The 19747-nt window shown below is 34.9% G+C and overlaps 1 protein-coding gene across 1 annotated transcript in view; it reads right to left on the reverse strand.

Moving 5' to 3' along the window:
• FMNL2 (formin like 2) overlaps positions 1-19747 on the reverse strand; it is a 448812-nt gene that overhangs the window by 162263 nt on the left and 266802 nt on the right. The window contains exon 6 of the mRNA XM_074215971.1: positions 17893-18045. Coding sequence (XP_074072072.1) covers positions 17893-18045 — 153 coding nt within the window. The remainder of the gene's footprint in view (positions 1-17892; positions 18046-19747) is intronic.

The following is a 19747-nucleotide window of genomic DNA, read 5'->3' on the forward strand; positions in this document are numbered from 1 at the left end:
TAATTCCTTTTCCACCAGGCAATCCTTCAAATTCTCAGACTCATCTGGCTGTTTCATCTCCTCTCCTCTCCTCCATTCTTTTCTTCTGAAAGTTAAACATCCCCAGTACCTTCAGTTAATCCTTAAAAAAATTCCAATCATTGAAAGAATTATTGATAGTTTTTAGTGCCCCAGATGTAATCCAAGTAGGACACACAGAATACAGAAATTGTCAGCTCCTTAATGCTAGGAGGAATGGCACTCAATATATACTGAATTAATTTTTTTGCTTAACATATCACATTGCAGACTTACATAGTGCTTGTTGTGTTCAGTCATTTTCAATGGTGCCAAACTCTTTGTGACTGCTTTTTGAGGTTTTATTAGCAAAGATACTTGAATGATTTGTCACTTCCTTCTCAAGCTCATTTGAAAGGTAAGGAAACTATGGCAAACAGGGATAAGGGACTGGCCTAGAGTCACAAAGCTAGTATTTGAACTCAGACCAGATTTGAACTCAGGTGGTATGCTATCCACTGTGCCACCTAGCTGCCCAATAACAACATACTTACAACCCATTAAAATCCAAAACCCCAAGATCTTTTTCCAAATAAACTGCTAACTACACATCACCATAATCTAGTTCTCGCTAAGTTTTATGAGAAGTGAAATGAAAGAATCTGTACTAACTCCAATAACTTTTATCTTACTAGATGTAGATAAATATTCTAATCTGTAATGATCCTGCCTTGGTAATGCATATCTGAATTATCTCTCTATATTTTGTGTCATCTCCATGTTTTAGGAGCACATCATCTATGTCTTTTTTCTAGTCATTGATCAAAATGACAAAGAATAGCTAACTAAGCAAGATATTAAATTGGAGATCTCCTAACAAAGTGACTCTGAGTCTTATCAATCAATAATCATTTATTAAGCAATTATAATCATGCACTGTGCTAGGACCTAGAGATACAAAGATAAATGTAACTTATTCTATACCTTCAATAAGCTTACATTCTATTGGGGCAGACAAAGTGCATCTCACATATAAACCAGAAATGAGATAAATTTAGATCAGGAAAGTGACATGTGAGCTGAATCTTAAGGAAATAAAGGATTTCCAAAGATGGAGTTTAGGTTCAATCAAGGCAAGGGCAACAGTCAGTACAGATATAGTGAAAGAAGATGGAGCATTGGTGTGATAGAACAGCAAGAACCAGTTTAGCTGGAAAAAGAGTGTGGAAGAGAGTGATACAATAAGACAGGGAGGGCTAGGAAGGAGCCAGGTTGTGTTAAAGGCCTTTTTATGCCAAAGAGAAGAGTTTATAGCTGATTTTTAAAAGTAATAGAGAAGATCTCAATTTTTGAATAGTGGCATCTAGCCATTCAATCATTTGCAAAGTATATTCAACTGACTGTTGAATTGGTGATATTTTAAGTGGCTAATAATGATTTTTTTCATATAAAAGCATTTTATGTACAATAGAATAATGTCAGAAGCATAAAACCAGTGGCTACAAGAAGCATACCTAAAAGCTATCCTCAAAGGACTGTTTCCATGGTGATTAGGCAAGAAGACTAGAGAATTCAACACACAATCCAAATTGGGATGTGTAAATAGTAAGGGGAGAAGTCAATGAAAGGCTCTTAACTCAATCTTCAGGTTAATGGGGAAATTTTATGAAACCACTCTTACAAGTGTCCTCAGAAGATCTGCTGATTCCCATCAGTTAAGTTAAATACAGTCCTTTTACAGAAAAAATGGTTTCTCCAGTCTGTTCTATGTGCTAAGGAAAGCAAGGGGGAACTGCAGGGGTGTTAGTTACTGGAGTCCCTGTGGCTTGGGAGTGTGAGAAAGGAAAATATAATTCTTGAAAATCATATCTTAGTTAGTAAATGTCTGAGACTGGATTACAACACTCTGCATTGTGTCACTGAGGTGCCCCACCTCAAACCTCTAGAGAAAAACCAATTTAATACCAATTTAACGAATAGTTATTCTTTGAAACACACACACACACACACACACACACACACACACACACACACACACAATAGGTAGTTTGATGGCACAGTGGACAGAGTGCTGGAACCAGATGAAGACTCATCTTCCTGAGTTTAAATCTAGACTAAGACACCTACTAGTTATGTGACCTCAGGCAATTCACCACGTAAGTCCTTTTGTTTTAGTTTCCTCATCTGTAAAATGAACTAGAAAGGAATAATTGCAAACCACTCCAGTTTCGCTGCCAAGAAAACCTCAAAATGGAGTCACAAAGAATCAGGCATGACTAAAAAATGACTAACAATGACAATATATAGAGTATAGGAGTAATTCAAGGCACCAAATTCTTCAGATCCTCTTTTATTATTTTGCAAAATACCTAAAATTTATTCATTGTAATACAATTGTTTTTAATACAAATAATTGATGATGCAGTTGTTCAGCATATGGCCCAGTTTCAAATAAGATGTTTTCAAAGCTCAATAAAAGCAAGGGGAATGAAGGGTCTATACACTTGTCTTTATGAGTCCATAACTTATGGTTCCAGGCTGAACATAAACCTAACATTTTATTCATAGGATGTAATTTTACAATTGCATTTTGCCAATTATATATGTGTACACATTTATATTGATCTATAAAGATAGAAGACAAATAAAGAAATGATTTTTCTTGATTAAGCAATAACCACAATCACTTTCATTCTTCTCTGTTCTCTTAGGTGCCTTTGGACTCTAAGTCTACAATCCTATAAAAAAACTGCTAAGCAATCATAAGATCACAGATTTACTTCTGGAAAGGATCCAGAGGCAAATAAACAAATAAAAAAATGGACAGAGATAAAGATGTTTTATGTACACATATAAATGTAAATATAGACATATACCTTTTTACTAACTCCTTTTCTAATAAACTATTTGAACATATAGCTCCTTTTCTAATAAACTATTTGCACATATAGCTCCAATAGGGGCTATAGGGAGAAAAGATTTTAGCAACTGGAAGGAGACACTAAAGGATCTTGAGAGATTGAAACCAAGGAATCTGGAGCTCTAAAGAAAGGGACATCAGGCCAGTGATAGAAGCCAATTGAAAGGGAAGGGTACTTATATCCCAGATTGACTCTAAGGATAAACTATCTTGGATCTTTTTTCCTTCTTTTCTTTCGCTCTCTTTTTCTTTCCTTTCCTTTTTTTGCCTTGTTGATTTATTTAATGAGGTGACTGAAGAGAAATTTGCCTTTTGCCTAAATGTGTCTGCCTCATGGAGTTTTGGGGGCCTTTATAAATTTAATCACTCTCCTTTTCCTCTCTCTCTGCCCCATGTCAAATAAGATATTCATTACTCAGGAATGTATTAAATGAGAACAAATCCACCTCAGACACTTACTAGGCAATCACTTTCTCTAGATCTGCCTCAGTTTCCTCAACTATAACAAAGGATAATAATAACACCTATCTCCCAAGGAAGTTCCCCGCCCCAGAGTTGTTTTGAGGACAAAAATGATGTGAATGTGTGTGTGTATGTATGTATAAAGTACTTAGTACAGTTGCTTAATAACTGCTTGTTTCCTTCCAATTACATATGCATACACATTTACAGTAGCCCTACTGTGCTCCCTCACAGAGCTCTGTCAATTCCTAGCTTTCTTTAAAGCTCGGAGTAGTTACCACCTTTCTACATGAAGCCTTTCCTGGTACCCACACTTACAAATGCCCTCCCCTCAAAAAAATTATCTTTTATTTTATAAATATTTTCTATATCTACATACATATATATTTTCCCTTTCTTGATGGATGATAAAATTTTTTGAGTAATTCATTTTTCTCCTATACCCCCAGAGTCTAGGACAATGCTTGGCACTGATGGGTACTTAATATTTAATTAAATGCTTGATGGATGGGTATACAATACTGAAGGTAATAAAGATGAATAAGATATAGCTCCTGCTCTTAAAGGAAAATACATGTTCTCACATGCCACCCACTTAAGACAACACAAAATATTTTAAGTGGGTAAGAAATGTACAAAATAAAAATAAATAAATAAATACACAAAGTACCATGAGGCCATATGAAGGAAATAGTACTCCTGACTTAGGCAATAATCAATCAATAAACATTCATTGATGCTTTCTATGCATCAAGTGCTGTACTAAACCCTGGGACTCCAAAGAAAGGCAAAAACACACTCCTTGACCTCAAGAACCTCTATTCTAATAGGAAAGACAATATATAAACCACCCTGGACACATAAGAAATTTTGCCATTGTTGAATCATTTCTGTCATGTCCAACACTTCCTACCCTCATTTAGGTTTTGTTGACAGAGATACTGGAGTGGTTTGCCATTTTTTTTTCTAGCTCATTTTATAGGCAAACAAGGTTAAGTGACTTGCCCAGCATCACATAGCTGCCTGAATTTTGATCTGAATTCAGGGCTTCCTGATTCCAGGTCCTAAGATTTATCTACTGTACCACTTTGCTGGAACATATAGGACATATAAGACATAGACAGGATAAATTAGAGGTCATCTCAAAGGGACAGCACCAGCATTAAAGAGAACCATATTTCTTGAAGAATGGGAGATTTTAAGTTGGAACTTGAAAAAACTTGGGAAAATCAGAAAGTTTACAAGAGGAGGAAAAGGATCCCAGGCCATGGGGAGCAGTTATTGAATACAGTGTAAGGAGACAGCTTCTTGGAGGAAGATCTCTTTTAGCAGAGGACTGTCAGAATTTCAACAAGTAGAAGATGGTATTGAGGAAGAAGGAAAGAATTCCAGGAGCAGAGGATGGAATGTAGAATGACAAGAAAGAATGGAATGTATCCTGTGGCTAAAATATAAAGTGAATGACAAGAGCCAAGATATAAAGCTCCAAAGATGTACCAGCTCCAGCTTACTGCAATGACAGAGGGTAAAGATTGCAGGAGCAAGTAATGACGTAAGAGAGAGTGCTGTGCCTGGACAGCTGGTAACATCAGACATGCATACATACATACATGTACATGTGTGTGTATGTGTATATAAAGAGAGTTGGGTCTACAGACAGCTTCTTCCATCACTGGCCTTTGTTCTAGAGAATGTATTATTTTAGTTTCCATGCTGACCTCTCCCATACTCCTAGACCACCGCCCACAAGATCACTTCCATCTGGAAACACAAATAGGAAGCACATCTTATGGGTGCGTGATAGAACTGATTAAATCCTTCTGAAAGTTGCAAAAAAATCACACACAGGAAGGCATCAAGTAATCTCATGCACCACAGCTCCCCTGACACCCTGGGTCTGAGATTATACCTAAATCTTGTACAAATAATGATGTTATTTCTAGGTCAGTACCTTTATATTGCTAGGGCTTTATATCTTGTCATTAGAGAAGGGTATAAGAAATAAGAAAGAATAAGAAAAGTGAATACAGAGCCTACTATTTTCCAGGCATCGGGTTAGTTTAATCCTTCCCACAAATTCAGACGTAGGTGTTATTATTATTATTATTATTATTATTATTATTATTATTATTATTATTCCCATTTTATAGTTTGGGAAACAAGCAAACAGAGGTGAAGTAACTTGACCAGAGTCTCACAGCTAGTGAAGTGTCCACATCTGAACTCGGATCTTCTTGACCCCAGACACAGAACTCTATCTACTATACCACTAAAACAACTGGATCATTCAGTCAATTAATTAAATTACTATTCCCTTCCTCCCTTTGAATAAGATTCTTTCAATTCAATATTATCTTCCCCCAAATGAGTACCTATGTATAATTTTCTGCCATTGAACCAGAGCTTGAAAGTTCTGTGTCCTTTTTGTTAGTAGGATAATTTTGAATGCCAGGTGGACTTGATTAGGTAAAAAATGGGGAGCCTCAAAAAGTTTCTGAGTAGGGCAGTGATGTGGTTAGTGCTATAATTACTGTACTCCTGCTACGTGATCAGCACTGTGCTATTCAGAAGGCTGTTACAAAAGTAATGCTATTTTGTCCTGAAAATGGGGCAATGCAATCTTTACATACAGCTGTTAAAATTCATTTTCTAATAAGCTATGTATACAACACAAATTCAGTTATATTTATATCAATTTTGAATTCCCCTTCTTAGAATAAGATATATTTTTTAAATGTAAATGAAAAGATAACATGGAAAAAGACTGAATCTCACATGAAGAGCAAATTAGTAGCTCTCCCTCAGACACTGGGTCTTGATTTTCTGCAGATTACATCTATTTGATACTCACTCAGAGACTCCCAAGAATGAAATTTGCTCAGACTGCTAGCTCACCTGCTGTCTTAATTACTCATGTGCCCTTCCAAAGGCATAATAAAATCTGAATATTAGCAAAACATGTTAGGAACAGCTCAGAGCTTGAGATGTCTATGGTTGAAATAACCCTTAAATGTCCATTGGCTTTTCCTGACAAAGGAAAACCTTTCTTTGAAGGTCAACAGCTGCAGCCAACAGGTACAAAACCAAGCTTACTAAATATGAAGAATTTGATTCCATATCAAACAAAATTGGAGCTGGAAGCTCTCTTAACAAGGAACATTTTTTCTGAGATGGGAAAGACCACAAAATTATGAAAGGAAGCAGTAGGTCTGGAAGTAGGTCCTTTATTCCCTTTCTTTCTGTGGCCAGAAATCTTTCAAAATTCTTAAGTTTTAGGATAAGTTCTTAAGAATTAGCTTGTATTTCATTTTACCCTGGGCATTATCCCTTTTCTAAAATGAAAACACTGATCTTTCCTGTAGATTCTTTACCATCAGAAACATGAATGGATAGCAAGTAAAGTCATGTATAGAAAGGATTAAATGAGTAGTCCTAAATATGACATAGTTTGAAATTTAGATCTATCCTTGCCTTGATGAAACTATAAATACATATGTCTGTTATTTTGCACAAAATTGTGAAAAGAGAATTTTATTCTCTCATGAATCTCATGAAGATTTGATTTTTGAACTCTCAGTATTACTCTGTAACTAATAGTTTTATTGACTGGGACAACTGTCCTGGGGTTTTCAGTCAAACTGTGTTAGAAGTAAGCTTGAACAGAGATTTTCCTGACTGAGTCAGTTTTTTATCGACAATTTAACACTGCCTCTCTACCTAAAATGTTGGTCAAAGTTTAAAGCTCATGTGGAGTCTCCCTTTGTTTGATTTTTAAGGCACTGAATTTGATAGATTTCTTTTTCTTTTTTAAATTGTAAACCATTTACCTAATAACAACTCAAATTTATACAACTATTGCTGTAAGATTTTACAGTGTCTCTTCACAATCCTATGAGAAAGGTTTGTAATAGTATTATTAGCAGCATTACACATAGGAGGAATTCGAAGTTTAGAGAGAGAGCAACATACTGGCAAGTGTGAGAACCCATGTACACTATATTCTGTTTACAAAAATTGATGTCTGCAAGACCACATTTCTTAACAGCAGTATAGTCAAATACACTATAAAAAATCACTGACCATACATTTCTCACACTCTACATAAAGGATATCTTTACAAGTTTGCCATTTTCTTTTTCAGGTCGTTTTGCAGATGAGTAAAACTGAGGCAAACAGGGTTAAGTGACTTGCCCAGGATCTCACAGCTAGTAAGTGCCTCAGGCCAGATTAGAATTCAGTAAGATAAGTCTTCTTGACTCTAGGTCCAGAACCCTATCCACTAGGCCACCTAGCTGTCCTCATTTCTTTCACCTTTACACAATGCTCTCTGAACTTTCCTTGGATGGCCTTAAAAGATTTTCACTACCTACATCATAAAGGCACCCAGACAGAGGAAAGGAAACCTGCATTTTCAATTTAATAAAGTAAATTGAAATAGTTCAATAAAATTTATCTAAGAATTCAGATATAAAAATAGAGAGAAATCAAAAATTAGGCAAAGATTAACCAATAATTAAATATAAAAAGATTAGGAACTCCCTTGGAAGATGCTGCTGATCCAACCAAACTAGGTACCTGGATTGTGTTAGTAGTCTTTTTCTGGTTGCCAAAAGCCTGGCTGAGAGGAATTTCCTAAGGATTTTGGATCTCCTACCCTGCAGACATTATGTCACCTAAGCCCTATTTAGTCTATCAATTAAACTCATAAAAGATCTGATCCTACAAAATGAGCTCTAAACTTTTTCACTGTCTCTACAAGCCAAGGGAAGCAAAGTTGAAGGGGATGAATACAAATAATTTAAGGAGAAAAACTCTAAACCACCATTGTTTAAACTACAAAGATCACTTGGGTAAAAAAATAGGTCGAAATTTTTGTCTAGGTTTTCTGAAAATTGAATTAAATTTTCAATAATCTTGTGATACCATTGGGGACCTGATTTCATAACCCAGATATTAAAGTTAACACTTATTTTGAGGAAACCGTGCATGGCAACATCTTTTCCAAAACAGTATTCTTAGATAGCTGGTTGTTCGGAGGATAGATAGAGTATTGGGTCTAGAATCAGGAATACCTGAATTCAAATCCTGCCTCACATATATCTTAGCTCTGTGGCCCTAGGCAAGTTGCTTAACTTTTCTCAGTCTCTATTTCTTAACCTATAAAATGAGCATAATTACACACCTGCTCTTATATCTGCTATGTTTGGGGCACCATGAAGAGTATTAATGAAGTACAAAAAAAAAAAAAAAGAACAAGATATGTTCCTGCTTTCATGATACACAAATGGTATGTTATTAGCCTGGGCCTTTTGAATGTAGTTGTTCATATTTTTTGAGTTCATTAAGCATGGATAGACTGATGGAGTTGAGTCAGGAAGACCTGAGTTTGAATCCTATCTATATGACCCTGTCCAAGTTATCAACTTGTGGCTCCCATTTTCCTAATTTGTAAAAAGAAGGGAGTTAGACTTAATAATCTTTAAAGTTGGAGCAAAGATAATCTAAGTTCAATTCTGCCTCACATACTTACCAGATGTGCAACCCTGGGCAAGTTCCTTAATATCTGCCTCATTTTCCTCATCTATAAAATAGGAATAATAATTATATCTACCTCACAGGATTGGTAGGGCATATGTAAAGCACTTTATAAACCTAAAAACATTCATTATCATGCCAGCTCATTATTATTGTTGTTGCTATTGTTATGGTAACCTCAGTGAGATCACACTAGTTAAGGTGCACAAAAAGAATGAAAAGAAAATATCCTTAAACATAAGTGACAAATTAATCACCACGATTGCTTTCCTCCTCAATAATCCTGTAGCTTTATATCATCTTTTTCTTGGTATTTAGCATAAAGCTAGTTTAGAATCACTAAACATGAGGTTCAGAGATGTTCTTTTCCAATTCTCTAATTTTACCCATGAAAGAACAAAGGTTCCCTAATACACACAGACAAGGCAGGGCTAAAATTTGTTTCCCATTCCCCAATCAAGTACCCTTTCTAATTCAATTTCCTGAACAAAAGTTATATTTTACAGATTTTTACAAGGTAGCAAAGACCTGAAGAGGTTAAATGATTTGCCCAGAGTTCACACTACCTGTTATATGAAACAATGTCTTATGTTCAGTTAACACTGACTAAATGCTTTCGTGAGAAGCACGATTCCCAGGAATCATAGATTTGAAACCGAAGGACTGGAGTTCAATCCCCAGATCTGTCATCTGACTATGTGACTTTAGGCAAATCACTTCAAGTTGCCCGGCCTTGGTTTGTTCTTCTCTAAAGCAATCCTATGAGAATAAGGAATCCGCAGGCTTCAACAGTTAGGATTCACTGGCTCAGCCCTAGTTCCACCTGTAGAAATAAATTCAATCAAAAGTTCAACATATGGGGTTGCTAAGTGGTGAAGAGCACTGGCCCTGGAGTCAAGAGTACCGCCCTCAGACACTTAATAATTATCTAACTGTGTGGCCTTAGACAAGCCACTTAACCCCCATTTGCCTTGAAAAAAACCTAAAAACACAAAAAATTCAACATAAACAGAAGTCCATGGTCATTCCAAATAGGACTTGTAGCTCTCCTAGTCACTAATGGACAGACTTGGGAGGCCAAGTATCATTAAAATACCTCAAGTTTGTCAAACACTCCTACAAGAAGAAGGATTTCAATCTTCTCCAGATGATTTAGATCACAAGCCCTGTACTCTCCAGAGTAGTTGTGTTTTTTTTTTTCCTCTAATAAACTGGTGCCTTGGTCTCAGGCAGTTCTGCAGACAGGTCTGGGAGGGAAACTGTAAGGATTTGGAACAAGTGAAAAAATGACCTTTCTCATTCCAAGAAGTTTTGAAAAACCTGTATGTGGTATCCACAAACAGACTATAATTAAAACCTATCATCATTTTCATTCTAACGGGTATAAAAATATGTTCTGGGTTGAAACCTTGGAATGTAAATTCTTGGTATGGATGCATTTTTTTCCCTTTTTATAACTTTTAGACAAAAAAAAAAAAGGTGCATACACAAAACCCCCAACACTTTCAGGTTTCCATAAAGAGTTGTTTCTCATTATGGATTTACAAAAAAAAAAAAAAAAAAAAAAAAAAAAACCAACCCAAAAGGTTATAGCTTATAGACTACTGTGGGGAAGTTTTCTGAATTTAGAAAAACTCTGCTTTGTTTTTCAAGACAGTTACAGTGTTTTGAAAATATAAATCTTAAGGACAAGAGTTCAGGCTCTTTAGCTCCATCCTTACCCTGCTCCCTCCCAATATGGAAGAAAAAACTTTTAAAGATTTTCTTCTGTTTTTCTGCTGTTCACAACCTTTGTCTTTTCTTTTCCCCTTCTTTTTCCCCTTCCTCTTGCATCATTTTGCTTTCATTTTTTGTAATTTGCAGTCAATGAAACCACTATGGGACCTATCATCCCATCATTTATAAATTCAAATTTTGTGAATATCACTTATGCCTTTCTTTGCCATTATGCATACGTGCGCACATGCGTGGTGTGTCTGTGTGTATAAATGGTGACCAGGAAAGAGTATTTTTAATTAGTCAAATTACAAAGATTGTGAGTAAAACCATAGGAAAGTAAACTGACTTTTTTTTTTTTAGGAAAAATAACAATTGATTTATGATCCTGATTATTAAAGAACTAGAAACAATGCAGCAGGAAAAAAGATGACCTGGAAGTAAAGTGATATATATATATATATATATATATATATATATATATATATAGAACCAATTATGACAGTGGAGTTTCAAAACAGGAAATTCTGGAAGTGAAGAGGTTAAATCTTCCAGGGCATGAGTTCACACTAATGCTCCCCATACAAGAAATAGGGTTATTTCTTTATTCCTCTTAAAATCTGAATACTGAACAGCAATAAAACCACCTTAATCTGTTTAATTTACACACACACACACACACACACACACACACACAGAGACACGCATACATACTCACAAATACAGAGAAAAAAAAATCAAAGCATCGAACCCTGTCAGTGGATACATATTGTTTCTATACCTATAGTCCATCATTTCTCTACCAAAGAGTAAAGATATATTTAATCCTTAGTCTTTTTCAAATCATGATTAATCAAAACTTGTCAGAGTTCATAGGTCTCAGAGTTGTTTCCTTTCATATTTTTTTTTTTAGGTTTTTGCAGGGCAAATGGGGTTAAGTGGCTTGCTCAAGGCCACACAGCTAGGTAATTATTAACTGTATGAGACCGGATTTGAACCCAGATACTCTTGACTCCAGGGCCAGTGCTTTATCCACTGTGCCACCTAGCTGACCCCTTTCCTATTCTTGAATAAATTATTCTTTTGCTAATTTTATTCTCCCTAAGTTCACCTAAGTCTCTCCATCATATCCCTCATTTCTAAAGGTGAAATAAAATTCCATTGTATTTATACACCACAATTTATTCAGTCATTCCCAAACTGATAGGTAAACTATTATGTTTCCAGTTCTTTATACAACAATAACAAAAACTGTTCCTATGAATATTCCTGAACACATGGATCCTCTTCTTCCATACTTAACCTCCTGGTGCCACATGCCTAATAGAAGATTCAAAAAGTATACGCAATTTAGGGATTTGGGTATAGATCCAAACTGTCTTCCTATATGGTTCAACAAATGTGTGTGTATGTATATTTATTCATATATGTATAGGCATATATAGATATAGTATATAGATACTATACACACACACACACATATATATACATATATATATGTATATATATGTTAATGTGCCTGTTTTGCCATGATTCCTCCAATAATTGTGACTTTTCTATTCTGTCTGTTTTCTGATAGGTATGAAAGACATCTCACAATCCTTGCACTTACAATTCTGTTTAATAATTACTTGGAACATTCCTATATGGTTATCAATAACTTATTTGTTCATCTGAAAACTGCCCATTCATTTCTTCTACTTTTGTATTGGAAAATTCTCCTTATAACTTTCATATTCTCTTTATCACTTTTGGTGAACCATTTAGTATGTGCTGTTCATTTGAAATGACTCTCACTCTTTTTTTCCTCACCATTCTCACTAACACCATTAGCATTATCATCATAACTAGCATTGAACTGCATTTGATTCCTATGACAATCCTGAAAGGTAGATGGTCTCCACTATCCAGTCAAGAAAACTGATGTCTAGAGAAGTCATGTGACATACCTACCCATTGCCCTACCCTATTTTTTCTTTGAAAACTAATTTGAACTAAATTCAGATATATTTATTCCACTAAATAAAATTTATTCCAGTAAATAAAATTCAAACCAAAAACACTTCTGCAAGTTTTGCAAGAACTCAGTTCCTACAAGATTATGAAGGTCCTCTATATATCCCTAACTGTGGCTGATGAGATAATAGTATTGACTCCATAAAATCTCAAGAAATTATACAGCCTTCTAGGAGAGATAATCACTCGAAAGAGTTTTGCCTATCCAAACAAATAGACAAAGAATGTGCCGCTGCCCAGATTTTAATATGTGTCTTAAGAGAAACTCCACAGAGCTTCTCCAACAATATGTGTATTTTGAACAATTAAGGATAATGAAGCAAACCAAGGGTTGAAAATAGAAAGAATAGGCTGGATTGAGTTTAGAAAGTTGAAAAGCAATTTAATTGTCCTCATATTTCTTATAACAGCCAAGGCTCATCTTTTTGATGCAAACAAATCAGTAGTGTTGTCATACTGTTGAGACTTGAAACACCACTGCCTCTGAATACAATTAGAGATAAGCACCATATAGTGGGTACATGATAGTTGTAAACAGGTTACAATGTAATCAAAAAGGAACTTCAAAAAACAAGTAAAGGATGTCAAAGAATTTTATGATGGAGAAGATATGACAAAACAAAAGGGTTGACAGGTAGATAGAGGAAACTCCACTGGTACCCTTATGATGTTGGAAGAAAGTAAGGAAGAACTCTGAAATTGGGTGGAGGATAACCTGAGGTAATTTTTAGAAGGATTGAGATGACAGTTACAAAAACATAAATGGGTCTTGAACTGAAACTTTGAATTGTGAAAATCAGATCCATCTGAATATATCTGAGAAAGAATTAACACACTTTTACTTCATATTTCTGTAACAGAGTTTTTTTCCATGTTACATACACATATAAGCATATTCATGTATATTTAATACATTTGATTAAACTGGTTTTGTTTATTAATCACAAAGGTAATTTTACTGATGATAAAATGTACTACAATCTTTAGAATAGGACCTGATCCATATTTTTCTATCACAAGGTTTAAAAATTTTAAGTAAGCAAGAAAAAAAGAAAATTTAATATACTTACAATATAAAATGATATGATTATGTGCTACATAATAATATATCATACATATTAATAAAATATATAACAAATATAAATTGAAAAATTAATTCATGCTTCGAGAATTTATATAATGTATGTCATAAGACAAAATCCTCTTTCAAATGATCACTTCCAAAAACATTGCTGTCAAACTTGAATTCTAAAGTATCTGAATTCTCCTGATATTCAGCTTTGTGATACAGAATAGTCCCAGGTTATATGTGATTATTACATTAGCTGTGGGTGTTGATTGGAAATTCAGTTAAGAGAGACTGGGATATAATGAAGTGTCATTGTTTCTTGGATCCCAAACAATATTTTATATATAAAAGAATTAAAGCCAATAAAACATATTAAAAGAATAAATTAATGCTTATACTACAGTCAGATGATTTACTAAACTATTTCAAAACATAAACTGAAATGTTATAAAAACTCAGTATAAAAACTTAGGTCTCCAAATGATGCTTCTTTGGTCCCTCAGATGATGAGAGTCTTAAGTCATCTGGTTTTTATATTATAGTTGCATGAAGAATGAACTAAAATACCCTCCTCCACCACATACCCTTAGCTCTTCTTGAAAGAATTTTAAACTCCTAATGAATGAGTTTGTTTGTTTTTTTAATCTGAATTTTTATCAACACCATTTGAATTGAACATGCTTCATAAATAGAATGTCAAAAGTAGGTCTTATGGCATTTTAAACAAAGATCTCTCGGTAGAGAAAGTAATCTGGTGGTGGTGGTGGTGGTATAAAAACATGAATCAAAATAGAAGAACAGGAAATAAGTGGGTTAAGAGAGCAAATAGGTGAAGACAATCAGACAATCAAAAAGGTTATTGTGAAAAAAGAAAAAAGGGTCATGAAAGGAAAGAAGTCAAAGAAGTAAAGAGGACAAAGAAGAGTAAAAAAAGGAAGATGAAGAGAATTCAATAAAAATCAGTTTATTCTTATGCAAAATTCAACATGTAATACATCTACAATTCTCAATTCTTACTATTCAATCTCAAATGCTGTCAAATGATAAAGTCCAAAACTGTCATCTAAGCAAACATCTGTGGATCATAATTCTTGGACTGGACTCAAATTTACATATATTATTTGAAAGTCTATCATATAAACCAACAAGTAGGCCTGCTCACAGCAATCATCATTTGCATTATAAGGATTCATGAATCAGTTTCAAAGAAATTCAAAAGAAGCCATCCCCTGAGTTTAAGGTTTTTTCCTAACACATTAAAAAAAATTAAACCTAACTTTTTTTTTTTAGTTTGCCTATTTCAAGTACAGCTGCCTGCTGGAAGCAATATCCCATTCCTATGTGTTCTCTCTTTTCAAGAAAAATGAAATTTCTACTATGCTTCATTTATAGGCAGAAAGAGTGCTAAATGGAGAACTAGAAGACGTGGAGTAGAGCTGATGCTACATCAAGAAGACCTGAATTCAAATGCTGCCTCAAACATTTCTTATCTATGAGGTCCAGGGCAAGACATTTAACCCTTGCTGGCCAGTTTCCTCATCTGTAAAATGACACAGTAGCATCTACCTCTTTAGGCTGAGAGGATCAAAAAAGTTAATGTGAAAAGCAGTTTTGCACATTTTAAATCACCATACAAATGCTAATTATTAAACCTCTCTGGACTTTATTTTCTTTCACTATACAATGAGTTAACTGGACTAAAATTATTTCTGATGATCTTCTCATTCTTTTCTTTATGACTTAAAATGTTGGCTAGTAGCAGAACTAGCCCTAAAAATATTGTGACTAGGTCAAATTGAGCTGAATCTTTATTCAATGTTTTGTTAGACTAAGAGATTACATGAGATCTAAGGACATTTTGTGTGTGTGTGTGTGTGTGTGTGTGTGTGTGTGATGAAGGTGGGAAATGGTAAAAAAAAAACTAGGCATGATTCAAATTCTGATATTCCTGAGGAAAATTCTGGATTCAGTATGAAGAAAAAGGGAAGGCAAAGAAGAAAGGGGAAAAGCCCACCTATGAAGCCGCCACTGTGCTAAAATGCTTTTTAACTATTTTCTCATTTGAGCTTCATAACAGCCCTGGGAGGTAGATGCTATTAAATTACTGATGCACATACAGCTACCTTGTCCCAGATCATACAGCTGTCAAATGTCTGAGAATGGATTTGACCAAAAGTCTTCCTGACTTCAGGCCAAGGGCTCTCTGTATTATATCACCTTTACTGTCAAAATAACAATGTCACATATTATTACTAAGAAGCTTTCAAGACTGAACTTGGTGCATATAATCTACAGTTTTCGTTCTGGGCTTATATTTCATATGACTTTTCTAATGTATCTATATTACAAAGGAAACATTGATTTGAATGTCAAATTTCTATGCATGCTAAAAATAAAATCACAAAAGAGGGATAGGAAGAAAAAAAGAAAAAATTAGTAGAATAATAAACATCAAAAACCTAAAACCCTGACACAATTTAACTATCTGGACTGCAATACTTATATCCTAAACAAGATCATACCTGTAATAGTGTACTATTACTAACAGTCATGCTAGTTCATCAACTCTCAGAAGATGGATGATATGGGACTAGTTAGTAAAGATTCTGAATTACTCCAGTGAACCTGGAAACCATAATGAACAGGGTAAATATTTCACCTACTGCTATTGGTCATCAGTTAATTTTTCTCATAGGGAAGGGGAGATATTAGTCACTAGCTTAATCTGATGTTTCTTTAATAAAAAAGATACTAGAACTGACTTCTTTTGGAAGAACCATATAAGAACAAGAACTTTTTTTTAGGTTTTTTTTTTTTTGCAAGGCAAATGGGGTTAAGTGGCTTGCCCAAGGCCACACAGCTAGGTAATTATTAAGTGTCTGAGACCGGATTTGAACCCAGGTACTCCTGACTCCAGAGCTGGTGCTTTATCCACTGTACCACCTGGCTGCCCTACAAGGCCTTTTTTTAATCATTAAAGACACAAAACCATTCGATGTTAAAAGACATCCCCTAATAGAGACATCTCCTTATAGTTCATTACCCAAAACTGACACGTCTCATAAATTCACCCACTACACAATACACACACATACACAAAGAGCAAGAAAAACCAAAAATGGGAGCAGAAAGCTCTCTCCACAGAAGAATTTTTTAAAATTTCAGTACCATAAGCCTTTTATCTCCCATATATCACCCTTTGTTTCAGGGTCTTGAGTAACTGCTTCAGAAAACTTAAAGAATTTTAGCTGATGTAATGTAGTTTAACTTTGTATACCACTCTTCCAATCCATTTCCACATAGCACCTCTAAAGCACAAATCTGATCAAATCACTACTTAATAGACTCTGGTGGTTCCCTATAAAGTTCAAATTCAAAATCCTATTTGATATTTATAGCCCTCCCTAAACTGGTCCCAACCTACCTGTACATACCTAATTTACCAAACTGTACCTCAAACAAGACATTCTAGTCACCATCTCTGTGACTTTTCACTTGCTGTCCTCCATTCCAAGAAGGTATTCCATCCTTATTTTGACCTCTTTGATGCTCCAGTTTCTTTCAAAGTTTATTCAAGTGTTATCTTCAATACAAAGCCCTTCCTGATCCTCTAGCTGTTAGTCCTTTCCTCAAATTTATTACATACTTATTTTATGTATTACTATATAAGTTCACAATGTTTCCTTCAATAGATTTTAACCTCTTTGAAGACAGAAACTATTTCTTTTTTCTTTTTTTAAAGGGGTGTTTGTATTCCTATTGTCCAGCAAAGTACTCTGGCATATAAAAGATGATTTATAAATCTTTGTGTATTGATCATTAAATGTAAACTCTGACCCATGGTTTGGTCATATGACCTTTTCTCATTTATTTTTGTTGAGCAGAGACATAGAAAGCTATTAAAGAATACTAGCTCACTGTGTTTCATAATGTGGGTCCTTGGAATGGCAGTGCTCTGTGACAGGACAAAGGATTTCAATGAAAATGGACAGGTTTTTTTTTTTATAAATACAATAGCCATGTTAAAAAAAAATCCAAAACCAAATAACAAAGCAAGTTCTCTGCCCACCCAGTAGGCTTCTAATACATGTCTAGTGAATGAATGCATCAGTGTAGGGATATGTCCTTCCAGTCTGCTTCCCGTTCCTGGGTTTTCCACCTGATTGAAAAGTCTTACCGTAGGGTAGAGTGTCTTCCAGAGCGAGAGATGCTATTTCCAACAGGTGAGGGCAAATTGTTTCCTCTATGCAGGTCTTCAATGGACCTGCTCCATGGTTTTGACTTGTCCACTGAGTTTTCCACATTGTTCTCCAAACTTTCAAAGTCAAAACTAAAAAGAAAGATTATTATCCTAAAAAGCTTGCAAAGCAATATACAAATACACACAGAGATGTACACCACTTACTCTTCCTATTAAAAATCTATCGTCTTCTTACTAGATACACTTTGACAGTAATAGTGGTAGTGTTACATTTTGTTGGTGTTCAGTTGTTTCATACATGTCCAACTATTCATGCTACCACTTTGGGGTTTTCGTAGCAAAGAAACTGAAGTGGGTTGTCATTCCTTCTCTAGCTCATTTGACAGATGAAGAAACTGAGGCAAAGAGGATTAAGTGACTTGCCCAGGGCCACAAAGTAATGTCTGAGACCGGATTTGAATTCAGATCTTCCTCATTTCTGGCCCAGCACTCCTGGGTTTGAGATTCTGATTCCAAGGTCAGACCTCTATCCAATACAATACCTAGCTACCCCTAATGTTAAATTTATATATCACTTTAAAGAGCAAGGCTTCCCTTACAATACCTTGCGAGGTGAGTAGGACAAATGTCATCAACCCATTTTACATAAGATAATTCTCAGACAGGTTGACTTGTCCACAGTAACAAAGGAGTGTTCAAACCCAGAGGTCCTAACTCCACTATCCAATGTTTATATACCACATAGCTTTCTTTACTATAGTTAATAAAAGGAGAATAAAATAGCAAAACATTGAAAAGAATTTCACATGAATTGAAATAGAGAATTAGTTTGAAAAATAGACTATGGTGAATAGTAAACATGGACAAAAGGATAAATAAACAATCCAGAAATATAATCTATGAACGATTAAACATTCATGTGTTATTTTTATGTCTGTAGAAAACAAATGTAACAAATGTTGACAGGCCAAGTCATAACACTGCCATAGTGGAGGGGGGAAAATATAGATCTTACAGCTGTCTTCATTTTCCTTTAACAAATCAATACTTTGTGTTTAAACTAATTTATTCCTACCCATCAATTGTGACTGAATATTTCTGCTGGTGTGCTGGCAAGGGGACTCTCCAACCATGTGTGATATATTACTGTCATAGTTATAGATTCTCTTTGATTTTTTTAAACTCTCCTCCCTATTTATTACTGTTTAAAGTAAGAGACTGTTGTTTCCCTTACATTTTTTGAGGTCTATATTAATGTTAAATCGTGTTGGAATGAATGGCAAGTTAATTTGCTCTCACTTATACCATTTTAAGGACAGATTTTTTTTTAAAAATAATATTATGCATCCATGGCATATTTTCTAAATCTTTCATTAACTGTTTCTATGTGTAGTACTAATCATTCCACTTTACTAGAATGAGTATTATTTGTTTAAAAATATGATTACTGTTCATTCACTTGAAGCCTTCAAAGGATGGGAAAAACTACCTGAGTTAGACTGGTAAAAGTAGTTTCTAAAAAGAGAGATGCTCTATGGTTTTTCATCATGCCACTGATATGGCTCCACTGAAGCCCTGATGTTGCACCTACTTCTCTCTAAGCAACTTTCAGCTGGTTCTTCTCTGTTACTGTTATTAGTTGGGCAGCTAGGTGGATAAACAACCAGTCCTAGAGTCAGGAGTACAAGCCTCAGACACTTGAAACATACCAGCTGTGTGATCCTGGACAAGTCACTTAACCTGAATTGCCTCATATCTAGGGCCAACTCCAATCATCCTGATCCATATATGGTCACTGAACCCACATGTCTCCAGAGGAGAAAGTGAGGCT

The sequence above is a fragment of the Macrotis lagotis genome, chromosome 1 (genome assembly GCF_037893015.1).
Source record: "Macrotis lagotis isolate mMagLag1 chromosome 1, bilby.v1.9.chrom.fasta, whole genome shotgun sequence".
Classification (NCBI taxonomy): Eukaryota; Metazoa; Chordata; class Mammalia; order Peramelemorphia; family Peramelidae; genus Macrotis; species Macrotis lagotis.